This window comes from Mustela lutreola, chromosome 5 (assembly GCF_030435805.1).
Source record: "Mustela lutreola isolate mMusLut2 chromosome 5, mMusLut2.pri, whole genome shotgun sequence".
NCBI classification, from domain to species: Eukaryota; Metazoa; Chordata; class Mammalia; order Carnivora; family Mustelidae; genus Mustela; species Mustela lutreola.
In genome coordinates, this window is record NC_081294.1 from 71,249,057 (window position 1) to 71,273,163 (window position 24,107).

At 34.8% G+C, this 24,107-nt stretch overlaps 1 protein-coding gene across 6 annotated transcripts in view; it reads right to left on the reverse strand.

Annotated features, from left to right (window-relative positions):
* Nucleotides 1–299: 299 nt before the first annotated feature.
* KIF3A (kinesin family member 3A) overlaps nt 300–24,107 on the reverse strand; it is a 59,481-nt gene continuing 35,673 nt past the window's right edge. For 4 of the 6 annotated variants that reach the window (XM_059174544.1, XM_059174541.1, XM_059174545.1 and 1 more), the window contains 12 exons: nt 23,691–23,830; nt 23,087–23,284; nt 22,607–22,781; nt 18,230–18,328; nt 10,840–10,996; nt 10,265–10,445; nt 9,369–9,479; nt 8,899–9,024; nt 6,973–7,026; nt 6,543–6,611; nt 5,844–5,968; nt 300–3,542 (listed from right to left, as the gene is read on the reverse strand). In XM_059174544.1, coding sequence (XP_059030527.1) covers nt 3,494–3,542; nt 5,844–5,968; nt 6,543–6,611; nt 6,973–7,026; nt 8,899–9,024; nt 9,369–9,479; nt 10,265–10,445; nt 10,840–10,996; nt 18,230–18,328; nt 22,607–22,781; nt 23,087–23,284; nt 23,691–23,830 — 1,484 coding nt within the window. In that variant the 3' untranslated portion in view covers nt 300–3,493. The other 2 variants (XM_059174547.1, XM_059174542.1) reach the window with 2 other exon arrangements.

Genomic DNA, 24,107 nt, shown 5'->3' on the forward strand with positions numbered 1-24,107 from the left:
CCACTGAGCAGGGAGCCCAGGACCCTGGGATCCCGACCTGAGTTGAAGGCTGACACTTAACCAACTGACCCACCCAGGTGCCCCAGAAGAAGCACAGTTTAAAACCTTTCTCCCAGGTTTGTGTTTCATAATAATTTGTTTCAAGACTCACAACATGAAATACTTGGGGTGTTAAATGACACAGGGATCTCTCAGCTATACAAAATTCAGATACCAAGCACAAAGACCATACCTACTAATATCAGGATGGACATAAATATAAGACAGTTCAGGAAAGAAGCAGACCACCACTACAGGTATTAGGTAAAGATTTTTATTTCTAACTTAACCATGCTGCATGTATACATACAATATCAATATATACAACTTGAACAAATACAATTTATACATAAAATACAATGAAAGTGTGGCTTTTGAAATTAATGCAACAAACTTATTATAGGATTTACAAGTTTGGCCAGTATACAGTATTATATTAATCCTACTGAAGTTATTAATGATTTAAATTAATCAAACTATAGTATAAGTTGAAAGGCACTAGGAAGATCTATGTTTTCTAGTAGCAATTAAGAACAAAGAATCACTAAAAAGAAAAACAAATGTATACATTAAGAAACTGGGCAGACACTGGCGTGCTTAAATGTAAACTCTACCCATTCCTTAATTCACAGCTCTGTAGGAAAGAGAGGGATTTCCCTTAATATAAGAGCTAAGGGGAAAGATATTTTTAAAAAGACTGAAAACAACAACAACCCCAAATCCATAATCGTAACTTTTAAAAACATGTTACAGATAAAGTAGCACTGCCTCCCTCCCCCAAGGTAATCTTAAATTTCTTGCTGCAAAAAAGGTCCCCTTTTTCCAGAAAAAAGAAGACCTACCTTGGCAAATGGACTCTACTTGCCAGATAAACACAAGATGCAGGCCCCACCCCCATACCTTGATTAAGCTTTTATTTTAGAAGAATCTAAATAAGAATGGGGGGTACTACTATATTTTGATATTCTAATTATTAGTATATATAATTGAGGTTTTAAAACAAGGTTTATTAAAGAACATATCACAGTTCACATTCTACCAAGGCTCCTTTTAATAAATAAACTTACTTCTTTAAATTAAAGAGAAAATATGCACTCAACAACCTATTTATATGTGCACTCACTTAAAATTTGCCTATTTATTTCAAATAATGAGGTTTCTTTATCTTCATATCCTTTCGTTAAATTAACACTGAAGTTACAAAATATTTCATTTTATGGACAGAGACACAGTACACATGAAGAAACCACAGAATTGCTATGATTAAAGCTAAACGACTATCACTAAAGTCAGTATCCCATGTTTTCATATGGATATTCAAGCCTGACTTGAATATCTTGTTTTGGTATTTCATAAAATAAATATGTAAAATACATCAGGTATAATCAGTTCTACTGTAAATGTTTAAAAAAAAAAAAAACTAAAGCGGCCTGTTTTGTAAATTCCTCGAGGTTTTGACTTTTTACAGGTTTCTTTTTGTTACTGCAGCAGAAGTGGTACAGAAAAATAACTCTAACATACTGGCTTGAATGTCCTATGTTTTAAATAAGCTTAAAGCAAAAGTTACCCCTATCCCACAGCAAAGGAAATACAGTCAATGATATTTTAAGAGCGCTGTGTGGTGACAGATGGGAGCTACGCTTGTGGTGAGCACAGCATAACAGAGCAGGTGAATCACTATTTTGCCCACCTGAAACTAATTTAACACGATGTCAACTCAACTCAAATAAAAATAAAGTCATTCCTTTCCTATTAACTGGATGGTTAAAGGCTAGAAATAAGGACTTTTAAAAAGAAGCTGGCATCTGTTTTTTCTACTGGTAAAATTAAGATTTCTTTAGAGCAACTACTAATAGTTCAATGTGCATCTACAATTGCCAAGATATTCTGTGCACACAAAGTTTTATAAGACACAAATTTACCTCTAGTTTTCACAGTACTTAAACAATGCCCCAAGGAAGTCATAAACTTCTAACTATCTTACACATTACAAAGAAAATGCTGCCAGTTAAATGCAATTCTTACTACCTAGAAAATATTCACTATACGTAGGACATTTAGTACACCACCTTTGGGATGCACTTTAAATTTAGGGACCACCTCACAAGTATGCCACCTTTGCTTACCCGCCCTCTGTACACAGCTTTGTGACTACAAACCAAAATTTAACCAAAATTACTAAAATACTGTTCACTTAGTAAATACTTACTTCAAGTCTCAAACTTGCAACCAATGGACTTCAGGGCTGATTACATAATTTTAAAACCCATAAAAGATATAATATTAAGTGGTTTAGGAGTAGCTAAACTTACAAAAAATTTAACATTTTGTAAGCAGCTAATATGAGAACAATTCTATTACAACTTATTTACTATAAAATAAAAAAATTTCTTATTTTTAGACGAATATACTCTAACTGGGAATTGTCAATAAAAGAAATTCAGGGAAAAATATTTCCTTTTTATAAAATATGAATAAAAACAAAACAAAGTGTTTTAAAGCCAAAGAATTAAAGGACATATATATTTTCTGCTTTGGTTGCATTTTGTGAAAAATGGAAACCTTTCTCAGTTGGGAGATACAAAGCAATTTCCAACACAATTTAAAACTCAGACACAAGAAAGCAAGCATCCATTAGTCACAATTCAAATTCAGTTTTAGAAAATATACACATATGGGCAAAGATCAGTGACCAATATTAGCTTAATTTTCTGCAATTCTGACTCCTATCTACATACAAATTCAATGCTTCAAGAAAACATAAAACCAGAACAAAAAAGGTGCATTTGATATGAAGAGGCAAAAAAGTTAAGAGGTCCAGAAGAAACATATTTCCAGCTTTTGTATTTTAAACATGTATACTTCTAAAGAGTGACTGTTGAATTATAAAATTTTCTAAAGATCAGTAAGAGGAGTTATCTTATACTTAAAACAAAATGAATATTAGTATAAAAATTAGAACATTTTTGAACAGGCCAGGCAGGTATTAGGATCAAATAATGTCTTAGATGTGCAGCCCACACATTCATATATGACAGCACGACACAGGACAATGAGATCTGCTACTTTCTGTATGCAAAACAGGGCTTACGTTTTTCTTCTATTTTAACTATCTAGTTACCTAATTATTACAGCAGTTGAATAAATCACTAGCAGATTTATGTATATATTTAAACTGCAACTCTCTGTAGTATGAGCTCCTCCCCCAACTTCCCGGCACAGTATAAACTGGAGTACAATATGACAATTTGAAGAATTACCTGTTGTACAATTTTAATATGACAATAATATGTATACTAAGATTTATTAGGCAATTCATTAGTTCCAGTCTTACTCCATGACTTACAGCTTCCGTTATTTGAAATTACAGAATAGTCTTCAGGGTTTTAAGTAAAGATTTTGTCCAGGCATAAGACTATCACTAATTTTTATTGTGACTTTAAGTCTGTAACATTTACTGAAGTAAAGAGTCAATTACAGTTTCAGGCTTTGCAGAACGCTTTCTGTTTGGAGGAGAGAAAAAGAAAACATGAATGCCTTCCTAGAAGACCGAATGCAAGCACTTTACATTAGGTAGCAGATAATACAGGGTGGCCATAAGGTCTAAAAACAGGCCAAAGTTTGCCATGTCTGACTATGTTAAGAGATCAATTAAAGCCCACCTTTTTAGGCCAGGGGAAGTAGCCTAAAATAGGAGCAGGAGCACGGCACTCCATACTCTCAACCAGAATGTAAGGGATTGAATGGATGAAAACTTCTAAAATTGGACTAGACAGGCCAAGCCAAGTGGGCTGCATGCTTGTCAGACCCGAATCCCTCGATTATCTGTTCTGGGGCATGCTGAAGGTCCAGATTCATTCAGTGAAGAAAAGAGACAGAAATCATCTGAAGTAACACCTTACAGATGATGTGCACATGAATGTTCTGTGTTCACTGGAATTTTGCTTGGCACACTGAACTGTGCTTTTCTAATGAGAATATCCCATTGAACATTATCAGGTAAAGTAACGCAATACCAATAAGCCTTATATTATGTATATTTACCTATGTTTAGGGCCATCTATTGTTTTTGTAATACAGAAGGCTAATTCTGGTATGCAGAGAATAAATGTGGCTCATCTAATGTAGGTGAATTTTTTAATGTTAAACCACAAAATAAATATTTTTAAGTGAGCATTCTGAATGCTTATCAAATTGTTTGTTTTAGGTCCTTGTGGTTAAAAAAAAAGAGTGACTAAAAACTATGAAATGTCATGTAAATAATCTGGATTTCTGGCTCCTCCTTTGAAACAAGAAGATCCAGAAACAACAGGCCCTTTATTCCCCAAACTAACTAGGAACAGGGTAGCAGCCACTTACTTCAGACAGACCACTCTCCACTTTGCCCCAGTCCCAGCCACTGCCTATTTCTCTCTTACGCCAAGGCCAACTGCCTTACCGCTTATCATCACCCTTGCACTGTAATTTTTCTTGTTAACCACAGAATTAATAGAAAAATATCTCTATTAAAAAATGGAGGGAAAAAAATACCTAATAGAATTTCTATTTCTCTGATTTCTTCATTCACTAAATATTACACACCTGGCTTCCACTGACATATGAAAAGTTTTTAACAACTGGCACCTAAATGCTAAAAAAGGTAAAACCTTGTACACTTTTAAAATGCTGATTCCTCCGGAGTTCAACTATACCAAATTTATAAATGTTAGGTTATACCTATGATATGATGTAACACAAAAGTATTAAAACTATACAACTTCATCTTACATGTAACTCGGAAGTTTCTATACTCAAAGGCAGGGGGATAAATAAGCTTATTGTTTCCTATCATTCCAGGAGACCCAAGTATTACAATCAGTTTAAATAAGCATAATAGTACCTGATATAGGGAAGGGAGAGAAGAAATAAGCTCCAGCCCTGATTTCCCTGGGCTTGTTATGATACATAGAGACTACTCAACAGTCAAAATCAGCACTCAAAGGACAGGGAAAGATGGGCAGACAAATTTTCTTTAACTGATGACTGAGAAGGTCAAGGTTCTTGGGGCAATGTTTCTGATAGAAAAACAAGACAGCAAGTACAAGACCTTGGGAGTCGACCAGGCAAATCAATCAGCATCTCACTGGAAGAATTACTATTAAGAATTAAGGGATTAAGGGGCGCCTGGGTGGCTCAGTGGGTTAAGCCGCTGCCTTCGGCTCGGGTCGTGATCCCAGGGTCCTGGGATCGAGTCCCGCATCGGGCTCTCTGCTCAGCGGGGAGCCTGCTTTCTCCTCTCTCTCTCTGCCTGCCTCTCTGCCTACTTGTAATCTCTCTCTGTCAAATAAATAAATAAAAAATCTTTAAAAAAAAAAAAAAAAAAAAAAAAAAAAAAAAAAAAAAAAAAAAAAAAAAAAAGAATTAAGGGATTAAGATAATAGATGACTTCTATTATCTAATACATTTGGTTATAACAAAGAAAATTAAAAATAAACTATTACTGAGGAGGGCTAAAGGAGTTGGAAGACTTAATTCTTTAGTTTTTACTTACTCAAATCATAACTACATAAGGACTCTAATATTTATTTAAATACATCTAAAATGTAGCAAATAGAGCTAAAATATTACATTAACTAAATCTCCTCTAAATGTGCTACTTTAAATATCCTGCTGCCTCAATTTCCTAGTGCTGAAAGACCATCCTTACCTTCGCCCTGTCTTTGGCCTTGCTTTCCCCTTTGAAGTCCGTACCTAAATTTCCTCTAAATGTGCTACTTTGAATATCCCGCTGCCTCCATTTCCTAGTGCTGAAAGGCCATCCTTACCTTCGCCCTGTCTTTGGCCTTGCTTTCCCCTTCGAAGTCCGTGGCCTCTCTAATTTCATCAAGGACTGCCGGAGGCTCTCCTCTGTGTAGGCAAGATACACATGGGAAAGGTCCACTTCAAAGGGCTAAGTAAAGGAACAAACACAAAACACTCTTATAGGACTGATTTAAACCAGGCGTGGCAGGAAGATGTAAAATACTGAACAAACTCCTAGAAAAAATCTGCAGAACAAAAGACCAAAGAAATGTCCAAGGATATCTTCTTCTAATGCCATTTGTCTCAAATGTATTCACCAAGGGGTGGTAAAGAAGAAACCCTGACACACTATAAACTCCTTTGTAGGAAACTGCTGCTGTTTTCCCTGCAGCTGCTGCTCTTACTGATGCAAGTCAAGGACTAGCTTGGAGAAGTACAGACCCATTCTGGTCTCTATTTCCCCCACAGCCTGGAGAGGTGGTGAAGAGTGCTCTGAAGAAGCTGCCATGCCCCTTGTGTCATACAAAGCATAAGCCTGCCCTCGTGACTGAGGGGAGCAGAAACGTCCTCTATCACCCCTCTGGGGCTTCTCTTCCCAGGAGATCTGCCTATTTTTCAGCAGAGCTGATTAATTTATATCATATTGATAACACAATTTAGTGACCCACATTCCTAATAAAGGAACTATAGTTATATTTAAAAAAAAAAAAAAGCATTCTTACATCTTTCTCTTTTTTATCAGGAGCTGGAGTCTGCTTTCTCATGTTATTTCCTGTGTAGGCAACACATTTCTCAAAAAAGAAGAAAAAGGGGAGGAAGGAAAAATGTCTTAATTAGCAGTTATACTATAAATAAGGCAAATTATTTTGAGATATACTAATGTTACGGTCATAAAACGTGCTCAAAACTTGAAGGCTGGAAAAGAAAGGGATTTACAGGTCATACAGTCCTATGAAGCCCCAAACTATACCATTTCCCCTGAAAAGTTTGTGTGTTATAATATAGTTAATTAGGAAAACATCTTATGCACTCCTGTGGAGTCTCATCTGATTCATTCTCGGAACCATCTCTCTCCCCCTATAGCCCAGCATAGATCCAGTCTATAGGAAACAGTCCATAAGGATTTCAGGAAAGAATGAAGGTAATACTCACTAGCTGCCATTCTCCTATGTCTTCATTCCAGTGGACGTAGTTTTCAATCATTTCCTTTTAAGAGTCAAAGATGGTCTACTTTTAATGTTTAATAACATTTAAAATACTGGAAAATATTCACAAAACTAAAATCCTAAGTAAAAAAAGATGCCTCAAAACATTATATACGGCATTATAACTTTTTTTATACATTTAAAAATACAGACTTGGGCGCCTGGGTGGCTCAGTGGGTTAAGCCGCTGCCTTCGGCTCAGGTCATGATCTCAGGGTCCTGGGATCGAGTCCCGCATCGGGCTCTCTGCTCAGCGGGGAGTCCGCTTCCTCCTCTCTCTCTCTCTCTGCCTGCCTCTCTGCCTACTTGTGATCTCTGTCTGTCAAATAAATAAAATCTTTAAAAAAAAAAAAAAATAAAAAAAAAAAAAATAAAAATACAGACTTTGAAAGAATACATGTAAATGCTAGTAAACTATGTTCTTACACAAAAAGCAAGGAAAGAACATGGAGAACATGGGATTCAGGATGATGGTTACCTTGAGTTGGAAGAGGCAAAGGGATGGAAGAGAGAAGAGGGAAATCATTTGGTTAGAAGTAGGACACTGTCATGGTATTTGCTTTTGTTACTCATGACAAGTTCACTACAAAATAACCAAAACAAACATACAGACAAAAACTAACCAACTAAATAAAACCAGGTCACTCAAAGACCAATAAGGAGAACACACCATTAACCAATAATTAATTCTGTGCATCCAGAGGAAAAAAATATTAAGGCTTATTTTCAGAAAAAAATCTTTAAGCTATATAAGAGAGTCTCAGTTTTTTGAAAAACCAGTATATTAAGGTTTACTAAAATGTACTAGAAAAATGGAAATTTTGAGTAAAGAAAAAGAAAGGCTGAGAAGGAAAGGCTGAGATTTTAAAGTTATACTAGAATTAAGAATCAGCATCCGGGGGTGCCTGGGTGGCTCAGTGGGTTAAAGCCTCTGCCTTCGGCTCAGGTCATGATCCCAGGGGTCCTGGGATCGAGCCCCACATCGGGCTCTCTGCTCCGCAGGGAGCCTGCTTCCTCCTCTCTCTCTGCCTGCCTCTCTGCCTACCTGTGATCTCTGTCTGTCAAATAAATAAATAAAATCTTAAAAAAAAAAAAAAAAAAGAATCAGCATCCATCTGGAGATGGATGGTAGTGACTGCAAAACACTGTGAATATACTTAATGTCACTGAACTGTATTCTTTTTTTTTTTCCTCTTTCAAGATTTATTTATTTTGGAGAGAGAGAGGGAGATAGAGAAAAACAGAGGAGGGAAGGGCAGAGGGAGAAAAAGAATATCAAGCACACTCCCTGCTGAGCAAAGAGCCAGACACAGGGCTCAATCTCACAACTCTGAGATCATGACCTGAGCTGAAATCAAGAGTCAGACGCTTAACTGACTGAGCCACCCAGGCACCCCTGAACCATATTCTTAAAAATAGTTTAAAAAGGCAAATTTTAGGGGGCTGGGCTGGGGGGGTAGGGGAGGTAAATTTTATACCATGTTTATTTTATCATATACACCACACCATAACCACATAGACGCACACACACACACTTGATATCCATAAGCAGGGAGAAAAATTAGCAAAGGAGTTTTGTTTATTCTATTTATAGGATTAATTATATTGAATGTAAAAATAGGACCTATACCTTGATTCTGAATGCAATTACATAAATCTAGGTTCTTCCAAAGGGCTGAGAAATTCTTACTTATATACTCAGAGAATTATGTATTAAGTTAATAGCAGAAATGTGATAGCATTAGTTCAAGAAAAATTTTACTGTCAACAACTAAAATGTAAATACTTACCATCAATTAAATTAGAATTTACATTCCTTATTTCTCCACCCCAGTCAGTGATGTAATATCTAAAACAGAGAACTTCCCTCTTACCTGATAATCTTGAGGTATGAAGTTATCAATGATAAGCATCTGAAGTCGGAGCTCCCGGCTAAGTTGTCGAATATTCTCCAGTAAGCCTTCAATTTCCCTCTGATGCTCCTGTTGGAGATCAGCCATCTACCAGAAAACCAATGAAATATTAAGGGCAAACAAGATTTTAAATATAAGATAGTTCCAACTGATATAGGCACTGGCCTAAGAAACCCTGTAAGAGCTTACTCAGTTCCTTCACAAACAATAGACAGAATGACACTACCCATTACTGTCTATTCCCGTGTTTTTAAGGTTGGAAATACATACTATAGTTTAATAGCTAAAATTTTAGCTATAAAAATGTTTTTTCTTTAAGATTGTAAGCATACGTTAAGATCTCTTAAAGATTTTTAATCATACTTACTCAAAGAAAAAAATTTTTTTTTAAATTCCGAGCTACATTTATAGGTAATTTCTAGGAAACCAACCTCTGATTTGGCAGCCATCAGCATAGTCCAAACTTTCTTTAATTTCTTGGTTTTTCCCTGTGCTTCCTCTTGCAAGCTGGTATACTTTTCTTCAATATCCAAGCGTTCTTGCTACAACAAAAAAAACAGACATCAGAATTTTCTTCATTAAATTGAAAATTTAATTATTTAACAAATGAGGGGCGCCTGGGTGGCTCAGCGGATGAAGGCAGAGGCCTTCGGCTCAGGTCGTGATCTCAGGGTCCTGGGATTGAGCCCCGCATTGGGCTCTCTGCTCAGCAGGGAGCCTGCTTCCCTTCCTTTCTCTCTGCCTCTACTCTGCCTACTTCTGATCTCTGTCAAATAAATAAGATCTTAAAAAAAAATTCTATAACAAATGATAAAAATCTTGGGCAACTAATATTTTTTCAAAACAATTCACAGATCTGCTTTAAAATTTTACTAAGATTATAGATACAAGACAAATACTATATGATTTCATTTATATGTACAATCTAAAAAACCAAACAAATGAACAAAGAGATAAACAAAAAGCAGAAACAGACCCAGCACTATAGAAAACAAACTGATGCCTGGGTCTGGGGGGAGAAAGGAAAATGGGTGAAGGGGAGTGGGAGGTACAGAATAAGTTGTGGGAATGAAAGGTACGGCATAGGGAATACAGTCCATAATACTGTAATAGGATTATATGGTATCAGATGACAATTACACTTGTGGTGAGCACAGAATAACATATAGAGAAGTTTAATCACTCTACATCTGAAGTTGTACATCTGAAACTAGTCTAACACTGTGTGTCCACTATACTTAATTAAAGACGATGGATATAAAGCTTTTCACTAGAGGAGTTAAATACTTAAGGAAAAGTGTCAACCAAAACCAGAAAGTCACATTACCTCTTTTTCCTCAAGTTCTCTGCGAAGTTGCTCTGCTCTTTTCCTCCGTTCTTCCAGTTCCATATTCGATTCTTCAAGAAGTTTCTCTTGTTCCTCAGCTTTTGCCAACAAATCAACACCACCCACAATTACCTTCTTCTCCAGTGCAGATAATTTCTCTAGTAAAGACTGATGTTCTTGTCTGTTGATTAAAAATGAGAACCACCATCAATTATTCACTATTCTACCAATATCATTTCCCAAAACTTTATAGGTATTTGGATGCAAAATTTCAAAACTGAGATATAATTATGTAACAACTCTATCAGATTATATCACAGGGTAGTATAAATTAACTTATGATTTAATCTATAACATCCAAATTCACTGGTAATTTTCTTCTTACATAGAGATGAAATAATAAAAACAGATGTAATTTTTGGAAATAGAACACATAAAACAAAACCCTCTATCCAAAAAAGCTATTCTGGAGACAAAAATCAAGCTTTTAATTAGTATTCAATTCTCTCTCATATATCCTATGCAAAATATTGGAAATTTAAATCACGAATCCAACTCAATTAAGTAATACTCACTGGGCCTTAAGAAGATCTTTCTCCCGTTTCTCTAATTCAGCTCTAGCCTTGTTTCTTTCTTCTTCTTCCATATCAAGCTTTGTTTCAAGTGCTTTTCTCTCCTCATCAATTTTTGCCTGCATTTCAACCATCTTATCTGGGGACACTTTCTTTTTACCTATATGAGTCATTTAATTCCAACAATCACTTTAAAGCCAGTTTTTTAGAATTCTATAAATTATCTTCAATTTATAAGATACATTCCTCAATAATACAAAATATCAACATTTTAAGGAAATCAAATAAATATTTGATTTCTATTATGTTCCTAGAATAACTTTGCTAAACAAAATGTTGTATAACTGTGCAATGATAACTAAGAACAAAAGTATGTGAAAGAGAAGCAAAACAGGTAAGTAAAGGAAAAGAAAGAGAAAGGTTAATAAAGGGCCAAATTTAAAAAGCCAAAGATCTATGGGTCCCCAAAAAAGATATATGTTCAAAAAAGCAGTAAGATTAGTTATTTTTTTATGATAACTAGGTAGGTACAAAATCAAGTGGCTTCCCAAAATGCCCCCCCAAAATTTATTAAAACAAATGAACAAACCGAAGTCACATATAGACATAAATTGCACAGACAAGCGTGTCAAGGCCAAATTTATAGCAACAAGTTCCTAATATATATCTTCAGAGTTTTCCTAAAATGTATGTCTAATAAAATTATTTGGAAGTATTTCATCTCATAGTATACCTTAAAGGATGAAGTTCTATACTAATTATATAATGGCTATGTTATAATTAACCAGGCATTTTACAGTTGCTGAGCTACCATGATCTATATCATCTATCTTAAATGAGCAACTAAAACAGCTTGTTACTATTGTCAAACTCGGGATCCTGAACCTAAACCATTTTAAATATGCTAAATATCAAATAAAAGTAAAAATACTACCAAATAATAAAGCTGGAAATATGGCTTCCAATTGATTATTTTGACTATAGTGCCTAGCAGAGTGTTTCATATACACACAACAGATGTTCAGTAAAAGCTAACTGAATGAATTAGAAAATCATGAAATTAAAATGAAAAACCAAAAAGAGAAAATTAAAAAATAGGTTATTAAACTGGTTATGAAACTGAGTCAAATATAATTCATTTCTGGTAATATAATTTCTTTGAAACATACTTTCCTTAGAAAAACAATCAAACTTTTCATAGAATTGGTATGAGGCTCTCCTGAAAGCTTTCTGTCATTCTTAACTTCCTTCCCAAAGGACCACAGAAGAATATAAACCTGAGGAGTCTATAAATCGTTAATGTCTCCACCCAAAAGCTAGCCCCTACTGCTAACAAGGAAAGAAAACTGAAAGATAATGCGGGTGCAGGTATATATCTGAATATATACTTTCAGGAACCATGAGATGAAGAATTATTCATAGACTTTAAATCTTTAGGATACAATTATATTAAAAAAACAAACCCAAGGTTTTAAAATATATCCCTTCATTTCTATAGAAATAAAGGTCTAAAGCAAACTTAAGCCACAAAACAAGTCAGTTCAATAAAAGAGTAAATAAGAGCACTGATCCAAATTCATGCTTTGGTGTGGTGTGATTCATTGCATTCCAAAAGTCAGAATGTAGACTGAATGTGTTGGCTTCTTTGGCACAGTCACCTGTATTGAATGTCCTGAGTTATGCTGTTAAAAAATTTTATTTTTAAGTAATCTAATTCCTTTTCCCATGAACTCCTAGAAAGGATTTCTGATCAGTAGTACTATTTCTAAGAAATCTGAGTGGGAAAAGTGTAAATTCAAGTATAAAGTTAAATGCATGCAGACAGTGCCTGGCTGATAAGTTGGCAGAACATGAGACTCTTTATCCTCGGATCGTGAGTTCGAACCCCATGTTGGGTACAGAAACTAGGTAAAAATAAAATCTTTAAAAATAAATAAATAAATGAATAAAGTGTGTGCATTTAAAAATCATAACTTACTTTCCACCTCAGAATTACAAATATTTTTTAATGGCAAGTATGTTAAGACAAAAAAAACCTCTATACGAAGACACGGATACACACACTAACAATAGAGTCGAAATGATCTGATAAATATATGCACATTAATTTTTAGGCTTGTAGAGTTCCAATTGTTTGGTTAGCAGTTAACAACCTGCAGTCTCCAACCCCATTAAGAGGCAGTAAAAATATATATATATTACATGTAGAAATACAAAAGCACAACCTTTTGATGAATTACTACCAGGCCTGAACTGCAATAGTTATTCAAAACCATTCAGGTAGTATTTTCCCACTGATGCTTTAGCAGCAAAAATCTTACTGTGCTTCTACAAAATTCTCATAAAGAATACCATGCATTTATAGCTAGGTTCAGTTTCAAAAGTCTAATATTTTAAGTAACAGAATTTCTAGTCAGTATTATTCAGATAAATCATTGTATTTCTCTCCAAATAATAAATTAGGCTAAATGTGAATATATTCCAACTTTCCTAACCAGGCACTTAAAATCATGACATCACTAAAAGTCACTTTCAGATTGTTTTGGTTTTCTCTTAAAGATTTTCTAAAAATCTTAAACAAACCACCCAAAAACCCTTCTTTTAATAATGCATGACACAATTCAACACAAAATTTCAGGTAAATAAATCTAAAAAAAAAAAAAAATGGTGATGTTATATAGTATTTAATTAAGCCAAACAGGAGTAGTAATACTTTTAGTTGCCTTCACCATGTGTTCCAACCAAAACTGTCAAAATGAACTTTGGCAAGATAAGATTAAAGGGAAGAATTTCAGGAAGACTTAAGTGAATTTTATTTTCATTACATGAGCACTCATGGGCATAAGTAACCACGCATTTGATTCCTTGCTTAAAAAAAAAAAAAATGCTTGAAAGTGAAAATCATTTATATTTGTATTACCAAAATTTGGCTTAATGGGTCTTTAAAAATTTAGGAAAAAAGATCATGTCATCTGCTTCTGGTGTTATATTTGTCTATTTTGTCAGTTAAGTCTACAGAATCCAGTGTAGTTGTCACTGTCACTCAAATACTTCTGAACTGTTTGTCTAAAAAGATCATTTGGAAAAAAGAATGTTCCTAGGGGCACCTGGGTGGCTCAGTAGGTTAAAGCCTCTGCCCTCAGCTCAGGTCATAGTCCCAGGGTCCTGGGATCAAGCCCCACATCGGGCTCTCTGCTCAGCGGGAAGCCTGCTTCCCCCTCCCCTCTCTTTCTCTCTTTCTCAGGTAAATAAATCTAAAAAAAAAAAAAAAAAAAAGGTGATGTTATACTCACGATGTCTGAAATAAATAAATAAAATCTTAAAAAAAAAAAAAAAAAGAATGTTCCTAGTATCTTCCTAAACAAAAACTGAAATGAATTTTTTTAAATTTAATTTAGGAGAAAAGGTTTTTTAAAAAAAGCTACTGTTGGAAGATATTTTTAAATACAAAAGACAGATACTTACCTTGAAAAAAATTAAATTTAAAAAATGTAGTGCAATTAAATAACAAAGTTCTTTATAGTTTAAATAATTTGTATCATGTGGAGTGCAAATCAATCACACCAACCTGCTTGATCTTTCAGTAAGAGTAGTAAACAAATCGTAGACAGGAAGCATATGCACAGAGATGAAGAGGAAAAAAAAAAACATTATTTCCTTTGTAAAACAAAGAAAAATGTTTAACAGCATTTATTCATAGTATAAATATAGAAATAAATCAAATCATTATCAAAACTGAAAAAGAGCAGCTTTATGTTAAAAAGAAAAGCAAATTCAACACAATCAGAGATGTAATTTAAGCAAATAAGATTGAGACTAAGATTACAATTTAAATCAATCTCAAGAGCTCACAATGACTCCCAGACTCCTGCAAATATAATAGTTCAGCACCAAGTGGTTATACTAATGGTACACATGGAATTGGGAACCTGCTAAGATCTGGGAAGTAATCTAAAAGGACAAAACAGGAAATTAAGCCAATTTTAAAAATTATTAAGTTAAAAGTAGCAAAATTTGCACTGTCAATTTATAGAATTTCCCAATTCAATGTTCTAATATAAAGATCCCATACAGGTGTGCCTCCCCTTTAAGAAAATCCACACAAAAACCTTAATCAACTAAAGAGATAATTGGATTATAGCAGTTTGCAGTGATAATTTGATTAACAAAAGGACAATAAAGAAACATTAAGAACAGCAAGTTCTCCCAAAAGATTTGATTTTCCAATTTGATTTATAAGCTATTTTTTCAGAAAAAAATTAACTGCATAAAGTGAAGTACACCTGTATAATAACGAACTTGCATTCAATCTATTAGTAGATTGTTAAGGGTAATTATGATTCCATAGAGGTAAATGATCAACTGATGATTCAAGCAAAGAACACCTTAAAAAAAATAGCCATTCGTATTTTTAAAAGGGAAGGTACATACACGTTCACACAGCAACCACATGCTAGGAACACTATTTTTCCACTTCACCAACACGCCCACATCACAACAGAAGTCAATGTTATGAGCTAGGTACACAGTGACTAAAACTGCATGAACTGAACTCATTTCATAACATATTTTCACATAACTACTACTTTAAAGATTAAGGTAAATTTTAAAACAGAAACTTAAATTATAATGCCACTCAGGTATTTTCTCATATCTGACAGTTTATAGTACAAAATAATAACTCTATATGGTTTCTAAGGAAATTTCTTGTATTTTATAAATTGTCCTATACAATTAATTGTTTTGGTAAAATATAAGAGTTGTCAAGAAAGAAAACGATTCCTAATATTCTTGCAATTCTTCCTTTAGATAGCTAAATGCATTAAGAATAACCAAATGTGCTTGTTATTAGTTTTAGAAAATTAAGTACACAGATAATGCTTTAAAAGGCAGTAAGCTGCAATCTAGTAGAAAAAAAAAGTCACTTCCCTTTTCTCCTAAAATTATAACTAAAAATTAGCAATACTTTTCAACTGATTTAAGGTTTAAGAAAGAAACTTTGTGACTGAAATATGTCTAGACAGATCCTGCATAAACAACTTCTTGTGGATCTGAATTCTCTAATCACAGAGTAGAGTTCCTTAAAATCAATCAGGCAGTTGAGAAAGAGAGAAAAGTGGCCATCTGAAATAAAATTATTATCCAATATATCTTTACTTGCTTCAAACTTTATGTTTTTCTTCATTTGGGAGCTTTCAATCTTAAGCTACCCCTAAGAATGGGATACCACAGCATCAAATCTTTAACTTAAGACATGTTATAATGGGCACTGGTGTATTGCCAAATGTAATTTATACTTTTAGAAATTCAGGATTCGTTACTGCATGTCCCTTATACTGACTAGGATTGGAAGTTTATCCTGAAACATAAAAAGGAACCATAAGAATTATTCTTTTATACAGCTTACTCACTCTCTTTACATTATCTCAATTGCAAAAGCATGAATCTCTCTTCCATTATCTCAAACATAAGCTTAAGCACACGTTTTAACAATTACAGTTAACTGGAAGCGATGAAGAGGGGGGAAATCATCACATGCTTTGTCCTACTGAGAAGTCCAACATGTATTCTTGAAGTAATGACAGGGAGCAGTGCAGCATTTCTCCAATGAAGCCCATGGGTTATGGAAAAGCCAAAGCTCTGTGAGAGAATTTAAGAGCTACCACTCACTAGGCAAGGACTTATCCCGAGGTTTCTCTATGACAGAACATGTGGAGTCTGAACTACTGCTGCTGCTACTGCCTGGAAGACAAAGAAGTGAGCCCGACAGGAACCAAAGAAAGAGGAAACAAGAAAATGAACACACACACAGAGGAAAATTCAGTGCCAGAGAGAGAATTTTAAAGAACAATCAAGCTTTCCATTAAAGAATCAAAATGTACTTTCCCTTAATACCAGTCTTGGTAGACTACCCAATATTCTCTAGTTACAAAACTAGACGGGGCAAACCGGACTCCTTTAAGCATCTACTGTGGGCAAATCCCACTACCCAGTTACAACATAATAATTCAGAGGGCTGAAATGACATGAATCAAAAATAAGGCATTTGGTGACATTTAAGTCTACTTAAACTATTTACCCGGTAAGTTACAGGAAGTGAGTTTTAGAATTTAAAGTTATGCACCATTAAAACTATAGGAATGATGAACTGCCCTTCATCATCTTGACAGCTGGGTTCATCTCCAATTTCACCCTCCACCAAAACATCAAACAACTGGATATAATTATGTATGTTTCAGGTTTCATGGCAGAACTGTGAAAGGCTCACTAAAAATCTTCAAATCTCTAAGTCTAGAAGGTAGTTATCCTATTAATAAATACTTTAACATATTAAGCAATGGCATTTTTTTCCTATTTTAAATTTTATTTTAAACAAATCTATGATCTGCTTTAGCTATGAATAGTCTGTGAAAAAATAGGGATGAACACAAAGCCATTTATCTAAATAGGTGGACAGCAAGCATTTTCTGTTAAGGGACAGATAATAAGTGCTTTAAGCTTTGTGGGCCATACAGTCTCATCTGAAAGCAGCTGAACACCATATGCAAACAAATAAGCATGGATGTTTAATAAATTTATAAAAACAGGTGGTGGGCCAGATTTGGCCAGTAGACCACAGCTGGCCAGCTCTTGCTCTAAATCATGCTCTTCCTGTCTTCTGAAATGACAGACCTTTGGTTTATTTTCAGCAAGATCATTATTTTAATAAGACAAGCAAAATATGCACCAGCTTGAAAACAATGATCCACACATTAATGATCCACATTAATGGAAGAGAGTTCTGAAACAAACAAACATTAAGAGCAAAAATGTTTGAAAAGTGGGCCATTATTATATAATAGGTCTCCCTCTTGCCTGTTATGTGTATCTTTATCGCAATAAATACAAACTTCACACTTGGCAACAAATGCCCCATAAAAGAGTAAGAATGAAAGTACATTTTATAAAGCAAAGTATTAAATTAAAAAAATAGAATTCTCATATAACTTCATCATTTAAAAATTCAGTGACTTCTAAAGCCTAATCATGCTTGAGGAAAAACTCCACATTATCTTGATTTCCTAAAAAAAATTTTAGGTTCCCAACACAAATCAAAGTCCCCCCATAAAATTAAAATCCTGAATGAAATCTTTACATGGTATAACCATTATCACAGATTTTTACAATTCTAAACTGTAAAAGACAGAACTTATGGCATTATGATTCAACTGTTAAGTAGGAGATCAGCATTGGAGAAAAAAATAAGGCAAAGTTAATCAAGTGTGTGCCATATTTCCACTGTGTGAATTGCTACCATAACTAAAAATGGCAAAAGGCATGCACTCAGATGAAGGTTAAACCATATTTACTGCAGCAATCCCAGTTCATTTCTAGAACACTAAAAGGAACTTACCCCTTCTTTTTTTCCTTTTTTCTCCATCCTCTCCAACCTCGCCTTCTTCATCCTCCTCCTCCTCCGACCCACTGATATCAGAGCCTGATATTTCTTCCCCTTGAACAGAAATTTTACAGAACAATTTATATTCTATACCAGATTATATTCTACATCAACCTTCCTCATTAAGTTTGTTGCCCTAAACAAAGCTTACTTTAATATTCCTAAACAGTACATCACATGCTAACTTCAAGAAAAGATATAATGTACACAGAGGCTTTACTTTAAAGTTCCTAAAGAGAAGTTAAATTCTGATCAACTTAAGGGGCGCCTGGGTGGCTTGGTCGGTTAAGCATCTGCCTTCAGCTCAGGTCATGATCCTGGAGTCCTGGGATGGAGCCCTGAGAGTCACTGCACCCGCCTGCTCGTGCTCCCCTGTCCCCACTCACGCTCTCCACGCACCCCCCACCGCTTGTGCTCCCTCTCTCACTCCCTCAAATAAATCTTCAAAAAAAAAAATTCTGATCTACTTAAATTTCAAATTATTAGTTTAAAAAAAGTTCTGCGTATATATAAAAATTTCAAGTTTATTATTTCAGTTTTTTAAAGAAGTGATCACTTTGGGGAAGTATTTTCTCCTCAGTTTTCTATGTCAGATTTTATTTTATTTTTAAAATATTCTTAGGGTGCCTGGGTGGCTCAGTGGGTTAAAGCCTCTGCCTTCAGTTCAGGTCATGATCCCGGGGTCCTGGGATCGAGCCCGAATTGGTCTCTCCGCTCAGCAGGGAGCCTGCCTCCCCACCTCTCTCTGCCTGCCTCTCTGCCTACTTATGACCTATCTGTCAAATAAATAAAATCTTAAAACAACAACAACAACAACAACAACACTGTCCATGTATGAAATGTCTAAAAAAACAGGTATTTGGGAAAAAATAAATATACACTAATCACAAACGATAATATCTGAACCAGTAAATAACAGATAGGAAGAGAAGGATATTAGAAGAAAGAATTCATTAAAAATATTTTCTTCAGTCCTCGTAACAGTGGCACCCTGGTAGCAATGAGTGCACTTAATGCCAAAGTCTTGGTTTCTAAATACCATTCTCCACTAAAAGGAGCTAGGGAGAAATAGGTGGTTTAATACCAGGGTAGGGAACATATAAAATGAGCCCAAAACATCTGTGGTGCCAGAAATAAAGCAGCACTCAAAACCAAAAATCAGGAGCGCCTGGGTGGCTCAGTCATTAAGCATCTGCCTTTAGCTCAGGTCATGGTCCCGGGGTTCTGGGATCGAGTCCCGCATTGGGCTGCCTGCTCAGCGGGGCAGCTGCTTCTCTGTATCCCACTCCCCCTGCTTGTGTTCTCTCTCTCTCTAATAAATAAATAAAATCTTTTAAAAAAAATTTAAAAACTGATGGAAGCATGCTGAAAGGTATAGCAACTACCCTGAATTCAGAAGCTTCTATGGCAAAAGCTCAAACAAACTGAGCAATAAAACAAATAATATTATTGTGTTATAATGCACAGACTAAAATAATACTGACATATCTAAATAAACAAATAGGGAAGGAGGGACTACTCCCCCTTATACCAGAATTCTAAACATTAAACATGAGAAGGAATGCTGAGAAGACAAAGTCATCAAGAAGCAACAGAATTACTGTTGCTGGCAAGAACCCTTAATGGATCCTCAAACTGGTGAGGAAAAAGTATGATCAGAAACAGTACCTTTTAGTAGTTTCAAAAGTATCTCCCCACAAGACACACCTTGAGTTCACAGGAAAATGTAAAATTACAGAATTTAGAGTGAAGAAATCTTGCAGAATAATTATAAGAGAAGAATAGACCACCCAAATTGAGGGACATTCTACAAATATGTCATTTTTACAGTGTCATGACCATGAAAGAAAGAGAAACATGAGGAACTGAAAACTGGAGGAGACAACTAAATGCAGTATGTGATGCTAGACTGCATCCTGGACTGGAGAGAAAGGGCACTAGAGGGCAAACTCAACATCTGAGTAAGACTGATAGGTTAGCTAGCAAGTCTGAATCAATATAAAATTCCTGGTTCCAATAACTGTAAGATGTACCAGTCATATAAGATGTCAACATAAGGGGAAGCAGGGTGATGAGTACATAGGAATTCAGTATACCTTCAAGTTTTCTAGAAGTCAATAAAAATTTTCAAAAATGAGTTCTTGCTTTCAATTCCTTTCAGTATACACCCAGAATTGGAATTGACTGATCATGTCATAATGCTGACTTTATTCTTAAGATATTTGATTTCACTGATGCTTATGACATTTGTTTTTATAATCCGGTTAATGGAGTGTTATAATATGGTAAATACAGTTGATCATATAAACAGTAAAAATCAGGCAAAAACAAAAGAATAATTTTTGAAAATTTTACTGCATAAAATTTTACATCTTTTAAAATAAAATTTTAAAATTTTATGCATAAAATTTGCTGCATACTGCAACACATATCTGTACACCCACATTCATAGCCAGATTATTTAAAGTAGTAAAAAGGCAGAAACAACACACATGTCCACCAAAAGATGCACAGATAAACAAAATGTGGTATATACAAACAATGGGATATTACTCAACCTTAAAAAGGAAGGAAATCCTGACACATGCTACGATACGGATGAACCTTGAAGACATTATGCTAGGTAAAATAAGCGAGACACAAAAGCACACATATTATATGATTCTACTCATGAGTTATCTAAAATAGTCAAATTCAGAAACAGAACAGTGGTTACCAGAAGTGAGGCAGAGAGAGGGATGGAGAATTGGATGTTTAATGGGTACAGAATTTCATTTGGGGATGATTAAAAACTTTTAGGGATGGATAATGGTAATAGTTCCAAACAATGTTAACATACTTTTTTTTTTTTTTTTTTTAAGATTTTTTTCTTTGGGGCGCCTGGGTGGCTCAGTGGATTAAGCCGCTGCCTTTGGCTCGGGTCATGATCTCAGTGTCCTGGGATCGAGCCCCACATCAGGCTCTCTGCTCAGCAGGGAGCCTGCTTCCCCCTCTGTCTCTGCCTGACTCTCTGCCTACTTGTGATCTCTCTGTCAAATAAAATAAATAAAATCTTAAAAAAAAAAAAAAAAAGATTTTTTTCTTTATTTATCTGACAGAGATCACAAGTACGCAGAGAGGCAGGCAGAGAGAGAGGAGGAAGCAGGCTCCCTGCAGAGCAGAAAGCCCGATGTGGGGCTCGATCCCAGGACCCTGGGATCATGACCTGAGTCGAAGGCAGAGGCTTAACCCACTGAGCCACCCAGGTGCCCCCAATGTTAACATACTTAATGCCACAGAACAACAATAGTTAAAATGGTAAATTTTACATTATGTTTATTTTGTCACATTGAAAAAATGTAAACAAATAAAGGCAGCAAAATAAAGGTATGAATTGAACATTAACAAATCGAAGAAATTTTAAATCTTTAAAACATACTGACTATAAATACCACCTAGTGGTCACATTTAAAATACCAAATGTCATTATCTAAGCGGCAGCCCAATTACTGCTTTTCCTCACTAATCTTACTCAAGTTTATTGAGTAAGTACCCTTTCCAAACATCTGTGACGGTGGCATCTCTGCAGTTCACATCTGTTTTATCCCGTTTCCCCATAAACTGTAAAAACAAACAAACAAACAAACAAAAAACCTTTTCTAAAGCCATTTGTTTACCTGCAATGAAAAGGAGCCCTATGCCAATCAGTTCTTAGCATGAAAGTGTAGAGTCACCAAGTACTTAATGATATCTGTAAATTTCTCGTCCTCATGAACAAGGTCTGCAAACTTTCTAACCTTCTAACATCTTGTTAGAAAAGGATTCCTCAAACATAATCTCATGTTCAAATTCAAGAATGAAAACAAACGTATTTTCAGATATGCTTTTCAAAAAAAATTCAATGAATTTTTCCTTATGGTAAATTCTGTTTACCCATGACTCTGATAGGTTTCTTTACTTTGAATAATAGTGACTGAAATCTTTCACAAAGAACTCTGGGTCATTTTCACCTAAATACATATATGGTAAAACTTGCTCTTATACAAACACAAAAAAATTCATTATTTAGTAAGTGGTCAAATGAAATCTCAAAAAGGATATGGGAACTGATACGATTGAGATGGAGGTTTAAATTAAACGAATTTTTAAAAATTACATACACAAATAATACATAATCATTCCCAAACTTAATACAAAAATGCTGAAGTGTATATCAAGTTTTTACAAAAATATTGCTTTAAGTATCAAAGTTAGATGCTCGAAGAATTTCAGTAAGTTTTTTAAATTAGAGCACTTAGTGGTTAAGCAACATTTTTAGCCAACACTCACATTAATATTTTGAGAAAAAGTTACCTTCTTCAAGCTTTTTTTTCAGTTCCTCTATTTCTTTCTGAAACTGGCGAAGCAAAGCATCCTTTGGGTCTTCATTAATTCTAGCTTTATTTTTAATATTCTTAGCACGGTTAGCATACCGTAATGTACTGATAGTTTCATCATAATTGTAATCTGCTGGCCCAATATTTGCACACTGTTGAATTAGGAATACAAAACATTTTACACTTGAGGCAGTTAAAATTAATATGACCACTATGACTGTATCAAAAAGAATTTTTGAAACATAGTTTTCCTCTGACCTTCTTGAACAAGAAAACATCAATGACATGGATTTCCAAACACCATTATATGGATTAACACAGTGTACTTGAAAAAGAATAACCACAAATCATAAGTGAAATAATCAATAGTTTTTAAAATGTTATGCATATCAATTATTAGCATAACCAGGAATATGAAATTTTCCTCAATGATAACTATTCTACAATTAAGTCTTACCATCATGGTTTTTGAATTTCCTCCCAAGGAATCCTGAAGAAGACGAGTCAGTTTAGAGTTGCGATAAGGAACATGAGTGCTTTTTCCATCAACCAAAGCAGAAATTACATTACCAAGGGTGGAAAGCGAAAGATTGATTTTTGTGGCTTCCTTTAGGCGCTGTCCAGTAGCTCCAGTTTTTGCTTGTCTTTCTGAACCCTAGCAATAAATAAAGACAGAAATAAAGCTAAAATGAAATATACAGAATATTCCTCCGAAAGTTTAAAACAAAATGTGACACTAAAAAATCTGCTATAGTATCTGGAATTTGCTTCAAAATAATATAGGAAGGGGAAAAGTGGCTGATGGTAGAGATGAAATGGGCCTGGCACAAACAGACTGAAGTTGGGTCACAGGTACATAAGAGACCATACTATTCTTAGTACTTTTGTAGATGTTGGAAGTATTCCGTAATAGATAATAAGTTAAAAACACATACACAAATAAACAACTTAAAAATTCCATGTAAATCACACATTTTCAATTTTTATAAGTGAATTTTTATTCGCTTTTAAAATGCAAAAAATCACAAGGGTTATTCCTTCAGTAGTGTCCTGTTACTCACAGCAAGATCTACAAGATGGAGCTTCCCCATTCTGACGTGCATGTTACCATCAATGCCTTTTTCACTGCATTCTATAGTAATTGTAAAGATGGCATGGGAACGGGAACTATGTTCATTCATGTTAGTTGCACCAACAGAACCTTAAAGAATGGAAGGAAATTCTTAAAAAGTAAAACAAGAGGGAGTATTTTTTTAAATAATTAAATATACAGAATGGTTTAAAATACTTAATTTCATCACAGCAAAGAGCCAGAGAGCATGGCTAAACCAGAAAAGCATAGGTTTATTTAACATTAGAAATTTCTGACAATTTATGTTTATAACAAAAGAATTTGCAGGGGTGCCTGGGTGGCTCAGTCAGTTAAGCATATGGCTTTGGCTCAGGTCATAATCTCAGGGTCCTGGGATTGAGCCCAG